Here is a 21,105-nt window from a genome sequence, read left to right as displayed (position 1 = left end):
TAAATAAATAAAATCTTTAAAAAAAACAAAAAAAAAAAAAAAAAAAAAAACAAACAAAGGAATTGTGGCAGGACTAGCCTGAAAATGGGAGGGTAGGTATTGATTCCGGAGCTTCTAAAGGATAATTACGACTATATCAGAAGCTAGCTTTGCTTCAGTGAAATGTTTAGGGGCTAGAGAGTACCTCTGACCACAGCCAAGGATGGCCATTCATTGAACAATATTCCTTGAGCACCTACTATGTGCCAGGAACCAGTCAAGCCACTGGGGATAGAGCAATAGAAGAGACACTATAACTGCCCTCATGGAACTTGTATTACTGTGAGGAGAAAGACAACACGCCAATAAACAAGAGATGTCAAATAATGGTAACTACCATAAAACAATGTCAGACAAAAACAGTGCAATAGAGCAAGGTGGTCAAAGAGGTAACACTTCCACAAAGACCCAGATGAAAAGAGGGAGTCATCTAAAGCTCTGAGACCTATTTCCTGTATAGGAAAGAGTAAAGAGAAAAGCTCTGTGAGGGAAGAAGCATGGTTGCTAAGAAGAAAAGCAGGAAGGTCACTGTGGGTAGAGAGGCATGAGCAAGACAGGGAGCGGAAGGTGATGAAGTCAGAAAGAGGTGAAGAGGCCAAGTCATGCAGGCCTTAGAGGTCACAGCAGGGAACTAGGGATTTCTTAACATTGTGACAGGAAGAAATTGGATTACTGACAGGAAAGTGACAAGGGAAGCAGGGAAGCGACAAGATCTGCTATGTGTTTTTAAAAGTTTGGATTATTCTCGTGATCAGAGAAATATAAACTTTTTTATTTGAGCTTACAAACAAATCATAAATTATGAAGAAGCTATCCTTAATATTCCTGCCATAAAGCTTTATCATACAGTTACTGACTTAAAAAACATAAAGATACAAAAAAATCCTGTAAATACCATCAAATCACAAAAGAATATTTCATAATTTTTCTGCATTATTCTTTTTTAAAAAATAATTATTCCAGCATTAATCTCAACCTAAGCCTCACTTGTTCCAATTTATAGAAGACATTGTTTATAAGATTCCTCTTTTTTTCCCTTCCACAGTAGACAGGAGACAGTTGAATAAAATGGATTTTTGCCAAAAGCCAAAATATCTCTATTGCCCCCTAGTGTCCTTCTAAAGAATGAAGGCCTTCAAAGATTTGCAGCTTGGAAATGGTCAGGAACACATTGACTGGATTTTGGAACAGAGCTTCTAGCAACCTCTGCTGACGGAATCTTGCAGGTGTAATTAAATTGTTCTGTTTTAAAAAACATTAATTTCCTCTGAAGTTAAGATCATTAAGGTCCCTCACACTGTTTTGTTTTGTTTTTTAAGACTTCTTCCCAGCCAGCTGCAATTAAATTAAAATTGGTCATTAATCAAATATGGTAATGACGATGAAAACAATGATAAATCCCAGCAATTCTAAGTGCTTAGAATGTGTCAATCCCCATCCTAAGTGTTTACTTAAATCGTCTCATTCTCATAGCAACTTCTGAGAACTAAAAGAGAACTTTTACCCACTGTTAATTCTTCAACCCTATGCATAAGGAAAGAGACTGACTGATACAGGTGGCTGGCAATGACCAAGGCCAACGGGATGAGAAGCCTCAGACCAGAAGTCAGAGAAGCACAGTGGTGGCCCAAACGTGGACTCTTCACTACAGAACGTGCCAGCCTGGGAGTCAGAGAAAGTTCATGGAAAACAGGTGCTCACAACTAAAAAGGCACCGCTATATCTAGCCTTTAGCTACAGTCATAAAAATGCAACTTTTGATTTTTTGCAGTAACAGGCAAGAGGACAGCAAGGCTAATAAAAATCCTCAATAATCCCAAAGTCTCCACTTAACTGTAAGTTACAACCTTTTTTACATTTTAAAAAAAATCAGAATCGGGCACAATAGATATGATTTAGAAGTTCTTTTTTACCCCTCTTTTCTCTGACTCTACCAATCTGAAATTTTGTTCATTAAGCTCAAAGAAAAATAATAAATCTTCAAATACTAAATACTTCTAATTAGTTAACAATTGGTATAGTTTGACAAAGTTAGGTAATGGTTTGAATGCTGTTTCCATTTGCATTCTAGTTGAAAGAACAATTCCACTACCACTGTAGGTAAGTAAAATGGAACAAAGGAGAAATTAAAAAAGCAAGTTTGTCATCAAAAGAATTATGGTATACAACATTAACATCTCCATTCCAGTGACCTCAACAGTAGTAACACCAGACCAACTACTAACCAGCAACTGAAGTAAACTACATATAAAAAAACAACAAATTAATCATAACCAGGTGGTATAGATTTTATTCCGTCTCCTAATTTATGTTCTCTCATAACTCTCCTTCCAATTATACAGCTGTTAAACTCATTCTTTAAAAGTTTTGTGACTAGAAGGGGCACAAAGAACTATTTGGTGACAGAAATGTCCCATATCTTGTTTTGGATGGTGCCTGAACACAAAATATACAATTATTAACACTTACCAAACTGAACCCTGAAGATCCGTACACATTAAGATATATAAATTACACCTCAATGAAAACAATTAGTCACAATTCCTGTTTTAAGAAGAGAAAACTATAACTTTTTTTGCCTCATTTGACAGGTAGGTTCTAGTTACAGTCTATATAATTAAATTAATATCATAGAGCAGCTCCTATAATTATTAAACTATTATGTAACTAAATTGTAAACTTAGATTAAAAATAATAACAGATTGTAAACTTAGGAAAAGGCAATATAATGGTTCTACCCGAAATAGGTATCTTCATACATTTTTATATTCATATTTCATCTGTTCATTCCTCAATCCTCAATCAGAACACTCTCAAATGTCATAAAATGAACTGCTCAATTATAAAAGCCAAATACACTCAATCCACTTGACAAATATTTACTCTGTATGTACTACTATATAAAAACACTACACCAGAGGTTTTTTAAGAGTTTTTAGAAATTACTGAACCATTTATATACAAGTCCCTATACTTGAGATCATTACAAATGATTGCAAAGTGGAGGCAGAGGAGTTAAGACAAGCACACAAGTAATGAATGAACAAAGAAAACAGTTTGTGTTTGCTATGGAAGGGCAGAAGCCAAGCCTGGGGAGTAAAACATGCAGTTGACATCTGGAGGGGCTGCATGGAGGAAATCACATTTGAAATGGTCCCTAAAGGCTGGACAGAATTTTAACAACCAGGAACTAGAGGAATGGATGGAAAGGAAGCATTAAAGTTTCGGCCTGTACCAACACAAAACTCTGTTAGGGAGAACTAATGGGCAAACAGGAATTGGTGAGGTCTGATCAATTTAAAAATCAGAACTTCCATATATTTGCCTATACTCATGAAAAATCAGATATGTCCTTAAAAAATATATCCTGAATTACCAATACGACTAGTGCTAAATGGGAACTGATATATGCCAGTTGCGGAAAATAATCAAAGAGAGTGGGTAAGATGGAGACATCAAGACCTTCTACAACACCTCCAGTGAGGAGACACCCCTCAGTGCTGCTGACTTCATCCAAGTTGCTGTCCTCCTACCTAGTCTACTCAGGGTTCAGACCAGGGAGGAAGAAGAGCAGGAGGGGGAAGGGAGCGGAGCCAAGGGATGGATAGCTGGTCTTTTTTTTTTCTTCTTCTTTGAATAAATGTCACTTTTTAAGGCAAAAAAGTAAAAATATATATTTTAAAATATTTTTAAAAATGAAAAAAGGAATCCTTCTGTAAAGTTTTTTCAAAAATCCATTTCCATACTTCCATTTCCCTTATGAGTATTTTAATGATTCTCTATATAAAAGAACCTGACAAATAAATAGTTGAACTTGACAATATCTTTGGACTAGCCTTGGGGCTAGTTTTAGGGATTCCTTCTTTAACAAAATGAACCAAAAAGTCTGCAACTCATTTCTTAAGAAAAAAACAGTACAGGGGTGCCTGGGTGCCTCAGTTGATTAAGCATCTGCCTTTGGCTCAGGTCATGATCCCAGGCTCCTGGGATCAAGCCCCACGTCAGGCTCTCTGTAATGGAAGAGAAGTGTTTGGTTCTCCCTTTCCTGCTCCCCCTGCTTGTGCTCGCGCTCTCTCTCTCTCTCTCTCGCTCGCTCTCTGTTAAATAAATAAATAATTTTTTAAAATTCCTCTAAAAAAAGAAAAACAGTATAATAACTAAACTGCAGGATATAACAGATACAAAAAAAAAAATTCAAGTGAAATTCATGCATGCTAATATAGTAACCAAATCCCAAGAGTTTCAAGACTGCATCAGTACCCATAAATTTTACATCAGTTGTTCCTTTAGAGAAAGGTAGCTATATAATATATTTACAATGAACAAAATAAAATCAAGTAGAGTCTATATCATACAATAGTAAAGGATTACTCACAATGGCTACAGTTTTTTTCTAGAAAGTAACTAATTTGCCATTACTAGAACCAAAAGCACCAAACACTGAATATAAATTTACGCTCACTCCAGAGTTGCTAATTGGCTCCCACCTCTCCATATCATTCATCCTTTCTAATAGAAGCACTGAATTTCTGCTACAATCCTAGCTTCCTAAAGTAAATATGATATTTCTCATGTAAAAGATTAAGTTCAAAATCAGCAGCTTTCTTTATCCCTTCTGCATGCCTGCTGACAGAAATGCAAAAACTATGGCTATGGTTTGAGCATACATCTTGAAGCCCACATTATTGAGGACAAAAGGACGGAAGCAAGCTCATCCATGTGTGTGCCATGTGTGGCACACTGGACCTACAAGCTAGTTCTGGTCCACTTAACTGTTGATTGAATTTATGTGAGATAGAAAGAAAATGAATTTATGTGGGATAGAAAGAAAAGACTACTTCTATCTTGTTTAAGCTGTTGTTGTTGTTGTTGTTGTTGTTTTTCCGTTTTGTCAGCATCAGCCAAATTACATAATACAGTAGTCCTCCCTTAACCATAGTTTCATTTTCCAGTTTCATTACCCACCACCAACCATGGTCAGGAGGTCAACTGTAGCCCAACACACTGTAGCACCGATGCTAGGTCATTCACCTCACTTCGTCACACAGGCATTTTATCATCTCACATCATCAAAATGTACGTATTTCGATAGAGATCATATTCACCTAACTCATTACAGTATGTTATAATTGTTCTATTTTATCATTAGTTGTTCATCTATTACTGTGCCTAATTAATAAACGAAACTTTATCATAGGCATATATGGATAGGAAAAAACATAGTATACACAGAGTTTGGAACCATCTGCCTTCAGGAACCCACTGGGGGTTTAGGAATGCATCCCCCACAGATAAGGGGGGACTACTGTAAGGTACTAACTAATACACAAGCCAGCCCCTTGAAACAGGCTCACAGCTCCACGGCTTCCAAGTACAGAAGGTAGCAGAGTAATGTTAAAAGCAAAGAGGGCCTGGGTTTAAATAGCAACTCTACCACTTAATGGCCAGGTAAATGACTAAATAAGCAAATTGGGCAAATAATTTAACCTCTGTGGGGGGAAAAATGAGAAATATTTACTGATTTTTAAAGGTTCTTATTTACTCAAATTCTTTTTTGTACTGAAAAGCTTTATACTTTTATTTATATATTCAGACATATCTTCCACTAAGCTTAGTCCTAATTTGTTATTGTTGTTCCTGCTGTGAAACAGGTATCTTTTCTTCATTAACCCTTTAAACTACATACATAAAAATAAAAATAAATTAAATACTATAAATTAATCTGTTATAAATGTTTTTTTTTAAGATTTTATTTATTTATTTGACAGACAAAGATCACAAGTAGGCAGAGTGGCAGGCAGAGAGAGAGAGGAGGAAGCAGGCTCCCCGCTGAGCAGAGAGCCCAATGCGGGGCTCGATCCCAGGAGCCCGAGATCATGACCTGAGCTGAAGGCAGAGGCTTAACCCTCTGAGCCACCCAAGGCGCCCCCTGTTATAAATGTTTTGATCAGTTCTTTTTTATTTTAGGTAGAGTCACACTAAATACAATAATCTTACTTTTTCCTTTCTAATATTCAATTCTGATTATTTCAATTTTACTTAATTGGCAAAAATGTGTAGAAGAATAATGCAATAGTTACCATCCTTTATTCCAGATTTTAAAGGGAATAACTCTAATGCTCCTTAATTATTTATAACACTGACTGCCGGTAGGAAGCATGAATGTATAATTTAATGAGGTATAAAGGTTTTCTTTTAGTTTCACTTTTAGATATTTTCATTAGAAATTACATTAAAATTTTTTTATTCACTTTTTGCTATATATTTAAATAGATGACCATAATGACAAATAACAGGCACCATTCTAAGGGTTCCAAATACATTCATTCACTCACAGAATCATCTACACAATTCCAGTTAAGTATTTTATTAGCCCCATCTTACAGAGGAAAAAAAGACACAAGAGAAGTAACCAGCTTGAAACTGAAAGCTCCATGTGGCTCCAAAATCCATTCTCTTAAATACTACTCTACATCATTTCCCTGTATCTATATGTTACTTCTTTTTATTGCCTGGATCACTATTATAATACTCCAGTTAACATTGGAAGCTGGGAGACAATCTAAGTGGCTACTGCCATTGTAGTGATCCTAGATTCACTAAGGTGGTAGTAATAGAGATGGCCAGAAAAGGAGCAATCTGGCTGGAGAGAGATCTAATGAGACTTACAATGAATGGATGTGGGACAGGAGAGAAAGAAAGTAACCAATCATGGTGACTAGGTTTTGTGGTCTACCTGTTAGCAAATATTTAGAACTCTGCTTCCTATGATTTATGTTAATTTTTTTATGTCCCTTGCTTTTCTATTTTCCTTCATGCTTCCTAATTTATGCTTTCTTATAGCACTTCACTTCATTAAATCCTTTTTGGAACAAGATAAGATAGGAATTTATTCACAGAAGATGTATTTTACTTCCATGTTCAATATTATTCTGTTTGGAGTTTTTTCTCTATCTGTTCTAATTTTTTTTCTTTCTTTTCTCTTTTTTAGTTTTTCATTTTAATTCAATTTAGTTAACACATAGTATAGTATCAGTTTCAGGGGTAGAAGTTAGTGATTCATCAGTTGTATTAACATCAAGTGCCCTCCTTAATGCCCATCACCCTATCCATTCTAATTTTTAAATTAAGATCTTAGTTGGCTTACAATGAAGAAATGTTAACTGAATGCAACCCCATTATTTGTCTCTAGTCACAGGCAATCTTATGGTCAATATGGAAAAATATGAGGCAGGAAAAAAAAATTAGGTATAAAAAAATCCTCATTCTCACAATCCAGAAACAAGCAATGTAAATCCTTTTTTCCACACATCTGTATCATTTAAATTTTTGAACTCATACTGTTTAGACAGTTGTACATCACTCCCTAGTGCTACTGAAAGCTCTTATTAAACACATTCAATGACTGTTTACTATTTTATGACTACACAACATTTCACTTGTCTTTCCTCTTCCTACTAGACACGTACTCACATTATTCCTGATACCACCAGGGGTATGGACATGCTCTCATCATTTCCCTCAAATGAAAACAGATTGGAGATCCAGTGCTCCAACCCACCACTCCCATGGAACACATTCTGAAAATCATTATTACACACAGTACTGTGATAAACATTTTTGGGCATAAAGCTTTCTCTAAATTTCCTCAGGTTAGACTCCCAGAAGTACTATCACTAAGATTAGAGGATTGTTAGGCTCTCAATACTTGGTAATACAGTTTCAATAAGAAAAACAACTGTCAGGGGCCCCCGGGTGACTCAGATGGTGAAGTGACTGCCTTCGGCTCAGGTCATGATCCTGGAGTCCTGGGACTGAGTCCCACGTCAGGCTCCCTGCTCAGTGGGGAGTCTGCTCCTCCCTCTGGCACTCCCCCATCTCATGCTCTCTCTCCTCTTTCTCTCTCTCTCTCAAAAAATAAATAAAATCTTTAATAAAAATAAAAATAAATAAAATAAAAACAACTGTCAGAGCTATGGCTCAACTCAAAGACAATTTACTCATTCATAGTCCTTTGCAGACCATGATGGTTATGATTTAAGAGGTGTAATTCGAGATAAGGATAAAAAGATCTAAAAATGGGTGTGATATAGCAGCAGGTCGAGTCGGGCTGAGTCCCGCATTGGGTTTCCTGCTTCGCAGGAGTCTGCTTCTCCCTCTGCACCTCCCCCTGCTTGTGCTGTCTCTTGCTCTCTCTTTCTCAAATAAATAAATGAAATCTTTAAAAAAAAAAAAAAAAAAACTTCAGTCTAAAAACTGAAGGATTCCATTCAAGGCCAATATAATTTATCCAAATCTAAGATGGCCACTGCGAAGCCACATTCACAACACTTCCAAGTTTCCAAACTGTTTGTTTTACCCACCATCTCTGTCCTAGGTCTGGAAATGCTGGTTACAATATATATCCAAAAGAGAAACAGAAGGAGAATTGGAACATAATTGGCATAAGAAATCTCCCACTCCTATTTTATCTACCTTCCAAAGTCTTAGTTAATCCATTAACAACGCTAATAAATTTTGAATTATCAATTAGTGTACACTTTAAAATTAAGGCTGTTATTGGAACATTCATCAACAGCCTTGCTTTGCACATTATTTTATCAGCATATTCTTTTACTAGGTTTACCAAAAAAGGCACACCCATCAAAAGACTTAAACAATTTTCTTTCAAAAGATTCCATGCATACAACCTTATAAGACAAACAAACAAACAAAAACAGAAAATAGGGGCACCTGGTTGACTCAGTCAGTTAAGTGACTGACTCTTAATTTCAGCTGAGGTCATGATCTCAGGGTTCTGGGAATGGGCCCCACATTGCGCTCCCTGCTTGGCAGGGAACCTTCTCCCTCTCTCTCTGCCTCCCACCCCCGGCTCATGCTTGCTTGCTCTCTCTCTCTCATACACTCTCTCCCTTTGTCCCAAATAAATAAGTAAAATCTTATAAAAAAAAAAAAAAAAGAAGAAAGAAAGAAAAGAAAACAAACAAACCAAAAAACGTACACACACAGAAAACTGTTATAGTCTCCTGAAATGCTTGAATTACAGCCAGGAAAGACTAAAGTTTACAAACAAGCTTCAGAGCCCATACCCAAGCACAGCTTGGTAAGTGAGGAAAGTGCACAGCTGCACTTTGGGTTTACTCACACATCAGCTTTATATCAAAGGTCTGGTCTTCTTTATCAACTTCCTATTCTAGGCAAGTTGATTTCTGGATCATCTGAAATCTAACTTCGCAAATTGTGCCTTTGTTCCTGCCATTTACTCTTCCTAGACAGGACGTGGCCGACCCCCACCATGCTCAACAAAATGTAACCCTCTACAAGGCTCATTCAAACTCCATGCCCTCCAGAAAGTTGCTCTTATGTGTACTGATCTCTAGAGTTGATCTCATCAGCCTCATCTTTCCACTTACCCCTAATAGGAAGACTCAGCCATGCACTAATCACATGACATGTCACCACCTGACATGCACCTGCATACATCAGAGCCTTCAGTATAGCAATTTTCTGCCTGCTCACAACACCCTTCTTTTTTTCCATTCTTTCTTTCCCAGCCTCTTGTCAGCCTTGCAGACCTGTATTAATCAGGCTATCCAATAAAATACCACAAACTAGAGAGCTAATCATCAGAAATTTATTTTCTCACAGTTCTGAAGGCCAGACGTCTAAGGTCAAGGTAATTTGGTTTCTGCTGAGAGCTTTCCTCCTGGCTTGGAGATGTCCACCTTTTTGCTTTGTTATATGCAGACCTAGCTCTTTGGTGTCTCTCTTCCTACAAGCAAACTAAATCTTTAAGATCAGGGTCCACCCCTACGATGTAATTTAACCTTTATTACTTCCAAAGAGTCTCATGTCCAAATGCAGCCACACTGGGGGTTAGGGCTTCAACACATGAATTTTGAGGGCACACAAAAATTCACTCACAATATTCTGACATTTCATGATCAACCTAAATTTATCCATATGTGCTTGAAAAAAATATCAAATAAGGGTTCTATATATGTTCAGTAGAGAAAACATATGCATTCATATTGTTCACTACGATACTCTTACTGTTTGTTTTAAGGATTTCTGAATCTCCATTATGATTGTAGATTTGTCTATTCCTCGTTATTCCTTTTTTTTTTTTTTAAAGATTTTATTTATTTATTTGACAGAGAGAGATCACAAGTAGGCAGAGAGGCAGGCAGAGAGAGAGAGGAGGAAGCAGGCTCCCTGCTGAGCAGAGAGCCCGATGCGGGACTCGATCCCAGGACCCTGAGATCATGACCTGAGCCGAAGGCAGCGGCTTAACCCACTGAGCCACCCAGGCGCCCTATTCCTCGTTATTCCTATCAATTATTTTTGTTTAATAAATATTTCTGTCAATTTTTGCTTTAAATATATTGTGTTAGATTGAGAGATTAAGAAATGCCAAATTTTCCTGGAAGATAACTTGTTCCCTTTAGCATTAAGTAATGACACTCACTTGACTAATTAGGTTAATAATGACTTAAAGATTATTTTGTCTTAAGTCAATTTTGTAAGATTAATCAGTTATCTTTTGGTTAGTATTTTCCTGCTATTTTTTATTCCTCTTCCTTTCCAACTTTCTGGTCATCACGTTTTAGGTGTATCACTCATAAACAGAATGTATCTGAATATTTAAATCTACTCTGAGAATTTAAATCTACTCTAAGTGGCAATTTGAGTCCACTTACATCTACTGCGAATACTGATACATCTGTATTTGTGCCTACCGCCTTATTTTTCTATCTCTGTTTACCAAGATTTTCCTCTACGTCTTTTTTCTCCTTTCCTGTCTTTTACTAGAATGATTGAGTCTTCTTCAGAGGCAGATTAAGAGTATTGCAATGGAAGTGGTGCACACAGTAAGGGGGTGCATTTTCTGTAAAGAACCTTAAAACAGGGGCACCTGGGTGGCTCAGTTGGTTAAGTGTCTGCCTTCGGCTCAGGCTATGATCTGACTTGAGCTGAAGGCAGACGATTAACTGATTGAGCCACTAAGGTGCCCCATGAAACAAGATTTTTTTTCTTTTTTTTTTTGTTTTTTTGTTTTTTAATAACATCTTGAAACAAGATTTTTTAATGAAACTACCAAATTTATCCTTATGTGCCTCTTTTTTTAATTTCACATACACGTGCACACACACATACATGTATGTGTATATATATGTATACACACACACACATACACACATCTCAGGTTTCAACTGAAAAATATTTTTCAAAATTAAAATTAAAAGCTTTCTTTGATTTGTCTCCCCCTCTGATTTCCCCCGTCTCACTTCTCCATGAGAGACTGCAGACTCTGAGAAACAAACTTGGGTTTTGGAGGGGAGGAGAGTGGGGGGTTCGTGAGCCTGGTGGTGGGTATTAAGAAGGGCATGTATTACATGGAGCACTGGGTGTGGTGCGTAAACAATGAATTTTGGAAAACTGAAAAAAAATAAAATAAAATAACTTTTTAAATAAATAAATAAAATGAAAGCTTTCTTTGATCTGCGACTCCCAGTTGGCTCAGCTGGTTCAGAGTCCCACTCTCGGTTTCTGCTCAGGTCATGGTTATCAGGGTGGTGAGATGGAGCCTTCCGTTGGGCTCCACCCTTGGCATGGCATCAGCTTGAGATTCTTTCTCCCTCCCTCTGTTCCTCCCCTGTTCACATGCTCTCCTCTCTCTCTATCTCTCTCTAAAATAAATTAAAAAATCTTTAAAAACCTTTCTTTACCAATGAATTAACAGATTGATAAATTTGGTATACTGGTACTTAATAAGATTATGCAAAGAATGCCCATTTTGTAAAGACACTGACAGATTTGCAAAAGCTGTTTCTTTTCTGATCATTATTTGTTTCGTCTCAATTATTATGGAAAATAATTTATCACAGAGAGTGGTATTAAAAAATGATCTACTGCTAGTGTGAAATACACAAAGTATACCAATGGTTTTCTTTTACTATTTTGAGGTTATACAATTTATTTCTATTCTTTGGACAATTACTCTTAAAATTATACCTTTCATACTTAAACTAATTTGAAGTTAATTAATAGCTCTAGCCTCCTTCCAAATAATAGAAGGATTTCCAACTGAATGAACTGATTCCACTCTCCTGTATTTCATTATTGATCACAGTAACTTTCGATCCACTTTGTTTTAAATTGCCCTAAATCAAGGTAACTGGGTGACTCATTCAGTTAAGCAGCTGCTTTAGGCATAGGTCATGATTTCATGGGTCCTGGGATAAAACCCCACATGGGGCTCCCTGCTCAGCCAGAAGTCTGCTTCTCCCTCTACCCCTACCCCCATTCATGTGCACGAGCTTGTTCTCTATCTCAAATAGATAAAATCTTTTTTAAAAAATCACCCTAAATTTATTACTATTATTTATAGTAATGCTTGTAGTAATGCTTGTGGTAATGCTCAATGCTTATGTAGATTTAACAAAATGTCTGTCAACCCCTTTTTTTAAGACATTGCTTCCTACTGCGCATTTATTATTGGAGTTATATTTCCTTGTTCCTAAAGTACATCCTTTAGAGTTCTTTCAACAAGGGCTATCAGTAGTAAGCTCAAAACTGTTCTTTATTTGCTCTCACTTGTGAATAACAGTTAGCAGGGAAATGATCCTTACACTACTCCAGTGAACTATTCCATTACTACTGATACACTTACCTCCTCCTCCTCTGAATCACCATCATCATCATCTTCTTCTTCTACTTCTTCATAAAGAGGTGGAGGTAAAGGACCAAGGATATCTTCCTCGATATGATTACTTGGCTCTTCTGTCATTTTAAGGGGCAAAGGAGGGCCAATTAACTCATCATCAGAAGAACCAGAACTCTCTTCACTCTCACTGCTGCTTGTATCCCTGAAAATACAAAAACAGAAACTCTTTGCCTCTGCTGCAATGAAGAACACACTCTAGAGATGGTACAGATCTCCTAGGAAACCTGCTTCTCCTTTTAACAGCTGGGTTTTTGTTTTAATTAATTAAATATGTGTAATTTGTTAAATTTGTAATTCAAGCATTAAATGTGTAACTCAGATATTATTTTATCTTAAGAAAGTAAGTTTCTGGGGCACCTGGGTGGCTTAGTGGGTTAAGCCTCTGCCTTCAGCTCAGGTCATGGTCTCAGGGTCCTGGGATCCAGCCCCGCATTGGGCTCTCTGCTCAGCGGGGAGCCTGCTTCCCTTCCTCTCTCTCTGCCTGCCTCTCTGCCTACTTGTGATCTCTGTCTGTCAAATAAATAAATAAAATCTTTAAAAAAAAAAGTAAGTAAGTAAGTTTCTTTTGTCTACTTATCTTAACCTAAACAAAAAGTCACAGCAATTATATGTTAGAGGCTCATTAGGGCCTCCTCACTCATAAAGAGCCAGCAGAACAACTGGAATGTGGAAGAAAAACTACAAAATATTACATCCATTAGAAAGAAAACCGGGCGCCTGGGTGGCTCAGTTGGTTGGACGACTGCCTTCGGCTCAGGTCATGATCCTGGAGTCCCGGGATCGAGTCCCACATCAGGCTCCCAGCTCCATGGGGAGTCTGCTTCTCCCTCTGACCTTCTCCTCGCTCATGTTCTCTCTCACTGTCTCTCTCTCAAATAAATAAATAAAATCTTTAAAAAAAAAAAAAAAAAAGAAAGAAAGAAAACCACATGATAACCAATGCTTCTGCTCACTATATCTGAATCCAATCACTGTTTACCACAGGAGCGCATACAGTCAGCCATGTAAGAAAGTGAGTATTACTCCCAAAATGTTTCAATGCATTTTCTGAAATACAAATCATTTCTCAGTTTTAATTCAAGTTTGCTGAGTTGCTAAAAATGTTCTATGTAGCACCCTTGGATTCTAAAACTACCTTACTGTAGAGAGTATTATAATGATTCTCAACTGTTTTTCTACCCAGCACATCTGTAAACTGTTACACACTTCCTCTAAAGTCTCTATCACACTCCTCTAGGCATTCTGAAAGTCACCACCATCCACCATCCCTCCTAAACAACCCCAAAGGGTTGAGAATTACATTCCTAATTACAACAATTAACATATCAAATATTTTATAAAATTCAAAGTATTATTGCCATCTACTAAATATTTCTCATATGTGTTCATTGCTGTCTCTAGCACCTAAATGATGCCTGACATGTAACAGGCACCCAATATCCACGGATACTCATCTACGTTCACTATTGAAGGGAATACATACATACATGTTACCCATATACAAAGGTTACTACCTTTGTTTGGAGCAAGCAAACCTCCACAAAGGGAATTTCTTGTTTTTGCAATGGCTTAGCTCACTGTGCTCCAGCCCCATAGGCTTTCTTTCAAACTAAACAGGTTAAGCTTGATCCAGCATGAGTGTCTTTGAACTTGCAGTCCCCTCTGCTGGAACTGGTTGTTAAATGGCCTCCTTCTCTTCATTCAGGTGTCCTCAAAGAGGCCTTATGGTGCCCACTTTCTGCTTTCTCAAACACAGCCCTATCAGTCACCATTGTCTTCATTACTTTACTTGGGTTATTTTTATCATACACCTCACTAAATTATCTTATATAATTGGTTACTTAGTTGTTTATAATCTGTTATCCATCTCCTCAGATACCCCACAACAATATGAGCTCAGAGATCTCATCTGACTTGCTAATTACTATAGCCCCAATGCTGAAAGTAGTGCCTAACCCACAACAGATGTTCAACAAATCACAGTTGAATGACTGAATAGATTTTTATTAGAGTAGTCACACTCCAAAATTTTATCCCTTGTCATTAAGTCACAAATTCCAAACTATACTAGTTTAGAAATCACACTTTCTTAATGCAAAATTATTCAGAGCACAGAGAGTTCTAAACTAAAATGTTAACACTTAGCACCTATGCTTTAAAAATGACTTAACTAATTCAGAAGCACTGAACTGAGAACTCAACGAATCCAAGCTGATTTTTTTTCTTTTCTTCTTTTATTTTATTCTTTTTCAGTGTTCCAAAATTCATTGTTTATGCACCACACCCAGTGCTCCATATAATACCCAGTGCCCTCCATAATACCCACCATCCAAACTGATTTCATGATGGATTAGACAGTCCTAATACTGACACGAAACTGGATGGAATGTATCTGCTTCTATGCAGCTTCTAGTTCCATTTCTGTCTTTTTGCTTCTAATATACACAAGCCAAGAAAATAAACAATTTTTAACATAGTTTCAATTTCTGAAAAACAATGTCCATGAAATTATGCCCAAAAATGTCCATGACAGAAAACAGAACACATTCCATGTTTAAAATACGCCTTAATTAAATGTGCTATCAAAATATGAACCAGAGCCTAAAAAACAATATGTATCTCAAGAAAAAACAGAGGACTAAAACCTAGTATTTTTCTCAGCTGACTTTTTATTTTTTTAAGATTTTGTTTATTTACTTGAGAGAGAGAGAGAAAGCACAAGCAGGGAGAGCATCCGTGGGAGAGGGACAAACAGACTCCCCACTAAGCAGGGAGCCTGATGTGGGGTTCGATCTCAGGACCCCGGGATCACAAAAGGCAGATGCTAAAATGACTGAGCTGCCCAGATGCCCCTCAGCTGACTTTTTGAAAGAGAGTTTAGTTAAGAATAAATATGTAACTGTACAATTTAATATAGGAACTAAATCAGAAACAAAATTCATTCTTTCTGGTATTAATTTTTTTTTTATTTTATTCATTCAACAGAGAGAGAAAGCACAAGCAAGTGGAGCAGCAGGCAAAGGGAGAGGGAGAAGCAGGCTCCCCACTGAGCTGGGAGCCTAAGTTGGTGCTTGATACCAGCACCCTAGGATCATGACCTGAGCCGAAAGCAGACACCCAACCAATAGAAGCCATGCAGGAGCCACTGGTACTAATTTCTTTAGAGGAAATGCAAATGTCTAAACAATTCCTACTTTGCAGATTTGGAGTATATGAATACTTCTTTCCTATCCTGTAGCTATGTTTCATAGAATAAATGACATAATTCTTTCCAGCTTTTGATGTGTAAATAGTACTTCCATCCGTACACCATTTCTTTAAATCCAAGAAAAGTAGTAGTTTTAGATGACTTCCTCTAAAACAAATTTTAACAACACTATAGATATTTTTTTAAATTATTTATATGTTTTGTGGGGGTGCCTTGCTGCCTCATTTGGTGGGGTATGCAACTCTCAACCTCAGGGCTGTGGGTTCAAGCGCCATACTAGTTGTAGAGATTAATTAAGAAAATAAAATCTCAAAAAAAAATTTTTTGTATGCTTTGTGAAACAGACTCTTAATATATCACAAAGGAAAAAAACTAACCTGAAATTTGTTTAAAATATATAGGACTGAATGAAACACACCAGGAGAGAAGAGGAATTCCAGAACCAAATTCAAATTATCATAAGAAATAATTTGTAAATAACATCAAGTATGCATTTAAAGATAGTAAAGAAGATGACCACCCTGTAATGACTACTGAACATCCATAATATAAAATAGCAAACTACTCTGGAATCATACCCCACATTACATACTGGAATCACCAAGATAAGCCAAAGCCACCCCGCACCAAAAAAAAAAAGTTGGACTCCTACCTCACACCATATCAGAATTAACTCAAAATGAATCAATGACCAAAATATAAGAGGTAAAACCATAAATCTCTTCAGGTGCCTGGGTGGCTCAATCAAATAAAGCATCTGCCTTCGGCTCAGGTCATGACCCCAGGGTGCTGGGATCAAGCCCCACACTGGGCTCTCCTGCCCAGCAGGGAGTCTGCTTCTCCCTCTGCCTGCTTGTGCTCCCTGCCACCCAATCAAATAAATAAAATCTTTTAAAAATTTAAAAAATAAATAAAACCATAAAACTCATAAAAGAAAAACAAGGGGAAATCTTCACAAACTATACTTTGGCCATGGATTCTCAAGGTGGTACCAAAAGGATAAACAACAAAAAGAAAAAATATGTAAGTTGGACTTCATCAAAATTAAAAACTTCAATATGCCAAAGTACATTATTGAGAAAATGAAAAGACAGTGGTGCTGGCTGGCTCAGTTGGTACAGAATGTGACTCCTGTTCTTGGGGGTATGAGTTTAAGCTCTACATGAGGCAGAAAGTTTACTTTAAAAAAATATTTAAGAAAGTGAAAAGCCTGGGGTGCTCAGTCATTTAAGCCTCTGCCTTTGGTTCAGGTCATGATCCCAGGGTCCTGGGATTGAGCCCCACATCAGGCTCTCTGTTCAGCAGGAAGCCCGCTTCTCCCTCTCCCACTCCCCTTGCCTGTGTTCCCTCTCTCACTGTGTCTCTCTCTGTCAAATAAAGAAATAAAATCTTTTTTTAAAAAGTCCTTAACTAACATGTACTTTCTTATTTATTTAAAAATGTGTGGGGCGCCTGGGTGGCTCAGTGGGTTAAGCCTCTGCCTTTGGCTCAGGTCAGGATCTCAGGGCCCTGGGATCGAGCCCCGCATCGGGCTCTCTGCTCAGAAGGCAGCCTACTTCCCCCTCTCTCTCTGCCTGCTGCTCTGCCTACTTGTGATCTCTCTCCCTCTGTCAAATAAATAAATAAAATCTTTTTTAAAAAATAAAAAATTAAAATGTGTATTGGTTTACAAAATTTCAAGAGAATTCTTTTTAATTATGGGAATTCTCCCCTCAAGGAAAAGGTCACCACCTTTCTCAGGACTAAAAAAGACTGCTTCCCATTGTGTCAACGCATAGTAATTGTGGTGACCAATAAGAGAAGCTGCCATTTGCTTCATAATTTCTGAGAAAACTAAAATCTGATAGTGTTTACTTGCTGACCTCTAATTAGAACTAAAAATCTTTAAAAAGAAAAAATCAGGGACGCCTGGGTGGCTCAGTTGGTTAAGCAGCTGCCTTCGGCTCAGGTCATGATCCCAGCGTCCTGGGATCGAGTCCCACATCGGGCTCCTTGCTCCGCAGGGAGCCTGCTTCTCCCTCTGACTCTGCCTTCCACTCTGTCTGCCTGTGCTCGCTCTCGCTCGCTCTCTCTCTGACAAATAAATAAATAAAATCTTTAAAAAGAAAAAATCAGTTTCTTAGAACAAAATCAGCCTTAATCCTCTTTCTTTACAAAAACTTGGGAATGATAGTTTAATGAAATCTTTTTGAGAAAGTCAAGCACCTGGAAGACGATTTAGAGCCATCTCTGACTATGTATGACCCTGAAGATGTTGGTTCAATATCTTCATTTTGCCTTCTTAATTCTTTCTCTCTGTTCATTTCTTCCTCTTTTTCTCTTGCTTCTGTAAAGATTTAAAAAAAAATTTCAATAGTTATGACTTTAAAAATTTGTCAGGATCAATAAGGGCTAAAAATTAATATAGCCAAAGTGATGTAATTTAAAGTAATGCCAGTAACAGCAAAAACTTATCAACCTAAGTACCCAGATTGGGAAAATAACTGAACCACTGTATATCAACATAAAATCCTGCCAACAGGGACATGTGGGTGGCTCAATCGGTTGAGCGTCTACCGTTGGCCAGGGCAATGATCTCAGAGGCTTAGAATCGAGTCCCCAGTCAGGCTCCCTGCCCAGGAGTGAGTCTGCTTCTCCCTCTCCTTGCCATTCCCCCTCCTTGAGCTCTGTATCTCTCTGACAAATACATAAAATCTTTAAACAATTAATTAATTTAATACAACCAATAAAAATAGTGATGGAAAATATTTAAATCTGGGAAAATAATAACAGACAAGCTAAGCAAAATTAACATGTGAATAGTATGTGAATGACACGGCACTATCTAACGGGGCAGCTGACTAGCTTAGTCACTAAAGCACGTGACACTTGACTTCAGAGTTGTGGGTTTGAGCCCCGCATGGGGTAGAAAGATTACTTAAAAATAAAATCTTAAAAGGGGGCCTGGGTGGCTCAGTGGGTTGCAGCCTCTGCCTTCAGCTCGGGTCATGATCCCACAGTCCTGGGATCCAGCCCCACATAGGGCTCTCTGCTCCTTGGGGAGCCTGCTTCCTCTTCTCTCTCTGCCTGCCTCTCTGCCTACTTGTGATCTCTCTCTGTCAAATAAATAAAATCTTTAAAAATAAATAAAAATATTTTAAAAATAAAAAGAGGGGCACCTGGGTGACTCAGTCAGTTAAGCATCTGCCTTTGACTCAGTTTGTGATCCCAGCACCCTGGGATCAAGCCCTGAGTCAGGCTCCCTGCTCAGAGGGAGTGTGCTTCTCCCTCTCCCCGCTCCCAATTGTGCTCTCTCTTGCTCTCTCTCTCAAATAAGTAAATAAAATATTTAAATTAATTAATGAATTAAGTAAATAAAATAAAAAGACGTGGAAGGTGACAAGTAAAAAATAAAGTGTCGAAAGGTAAGACTTTAGGTAACTTCACTTTTTATTTTTAATATATTTTAAACTATAAACTCAGAATTTTGTTCATTTCTGATTTTCCCCTCTGGATTTGTGGTAAGGGACTTCCCACAAAAATCTTGAGAAAATTTCAGATTTCTAGAGTTATTTACCTTGGAAAGACAAAAAAAAAAAATTATCCAAAGAAATTTGATCTTTTTTCTCTGACATTGTCACTCTACAATTGGAGGGCACACAGGAAGGAACTGAGTTACTTAAATTGTTCTCAACTGCCACCATCCTCAATGGCCTGAGATAATCTTTAACATTTTTTTTCTTAATAATGAAAAACAATACACCTAAAGTTAAACCATATCACAAGGCACTTATTAATTGGAATGTTGTACTCTTTAGGGTCTTTTGTTGATAGGATATGGAGGATAAGAAATAAGAAGATAACAAACATACATGGACAAGTAACTACATAGCCTTTTATGTCAAACAGGGGAGATAACACTACAGGATGAGGAAAGGCAAACACTAGCTCATGCTGGTATTTTTTATGCTCACCGCTGGGCTAAGGTGGGTGAGTTAGGTAATTCTGCACTCTGATGCTGAGGTTGAAAAAAAATTAAAATAAAGAAGATAATGTCTAAATAGAAGAGAAAGCCTGCATGGCTCCTACCATCATCCTGCTTCTCCAGTCAATCCCTCCATACCCTCCAGGGTGAGAGGGGAGAGGTTGAGGGGCCGGGGGGCCAGGGGGGTGGGGGCGAAACCACACTTGGACACTTGATCCTAGGCTCTGGTCTTGGGGCATTTCTGACCTTAATCAGTGAACAATATCTAGGCATACATTATTAGCTTCCTATACAGCAGCCATTTCTTCCTTTTCCCCTTGCTAGGAAAAACCACAGCTTTCTCCAGGTAAGAGGAAGCAGGTGCTTCAGCAGATGCTGGGCCCCTCCCTGCCCAAAGGGGTAAAGCTTGATTCCAAGTCCATTCTATTGCTCTTGCCAGTGGCTGTATTTTGGAACTAACTTTCCACACTAACACCAGCCTATAAGATATAAAAAGTCAACTGGAGGAACATGTGAGAAAGGTTTTCTTACTACTAAAAAAAAAAAAAGATATACAGAACAGTATCCTTTCAGCCTGTGGAGGTGGTCATCTGCTTGTAACAAAATTTCACTTATAATTTTGGGTGATGAGTGCAGTCAGTTTAAAACAAGCCAATAACCTAAAACTGGCAAAGCAGAAAAAGGGGGGAAAACTTAAATGTTCCTCATGCCAGGACTCAGAATATGGAAGAGCCCCATTCCGGGGCTCTTTTCATGTGTAACACTAAATTTTTCTTATTTGAGTCATTTTTAATTAGGTCTTCTATGACTTCTTTGCAAATAACTACCTTTTTTTTTTTTTTTAAAGATTTTATTTATTTATTTGACAGAGAGATCACAAGTAGGCAGAGAGGCAGGCAGAGAGAGAGGAGGAAGCAGGCTCCCTGCTGAGCAGTGAGCCCAATGCGGGACTCGATTCCAGGACCCTGAGATCATGACCTGAGCCGAAGGCAGCGGCTTAACACAATGAGCCACCCAGGCGCCCCAAATAACTACCTTATAATAACAACCTTAGTTTAACAAATATTACATCAGCTAATACATGGCGTTTACTATGTATCAGGGGTTTTTTTTAAGATTTTATTTATTTATTTATTTATTTATTTTTCAGAGAGAGAGAGAGAGAAC

General features: G+C 37.7%; 1 protein-coding gene across 2 annotated transcripts in view; it reads right to left on the bottom strand.

The window, feature by feature from the left end:
* WDR70 (WD repeat domain 70) overlaps positions 1 to 21,105 on the bottom strand; it is a 293,941-nt gene that overhangs the window by 264,433 nt on the left and 8,403 nt on the right. Inside the window, exons 4-5 of one of the 2 annotated variants that reach the window (XM_059173825.1) lie at positions 18,180 to 18,300; positions 12,713 to 12,908 (exon numbers count right to left, since the gene is read on the bottom strand). In XM_059173825.1, coding sequence (XP_059029808.1) covers positions 12,713 to 12,908; positions 18,180 to 18,300 — 317 coding nt within the window. The remainder of the gene's footprint in view (positions 1 to 12,712; positions 12,909 to 18,179; positions 18,301 to 21,105) is intronic. The other variant, XM_059173827.1, reaches the window with a different exon arrangement.

This window comes from Mustela lutreola, chromosome 5 (genome assembly GCF_030435805.1).
Source record: "Mustela lutreola isolate mMusLut2 chromosome 5, mMusLut2.pri, whole genome shotgun sequence".
Taxonomy (NCBI): Eukaryota; Metazoa; Chordata; class Mammalia; order Carnivora; family Mustelidae; genus Mustela; species Mustela lutreola.
This window is presented reverse-complemented; position numbering and strand designations above follow the sequence as displayed.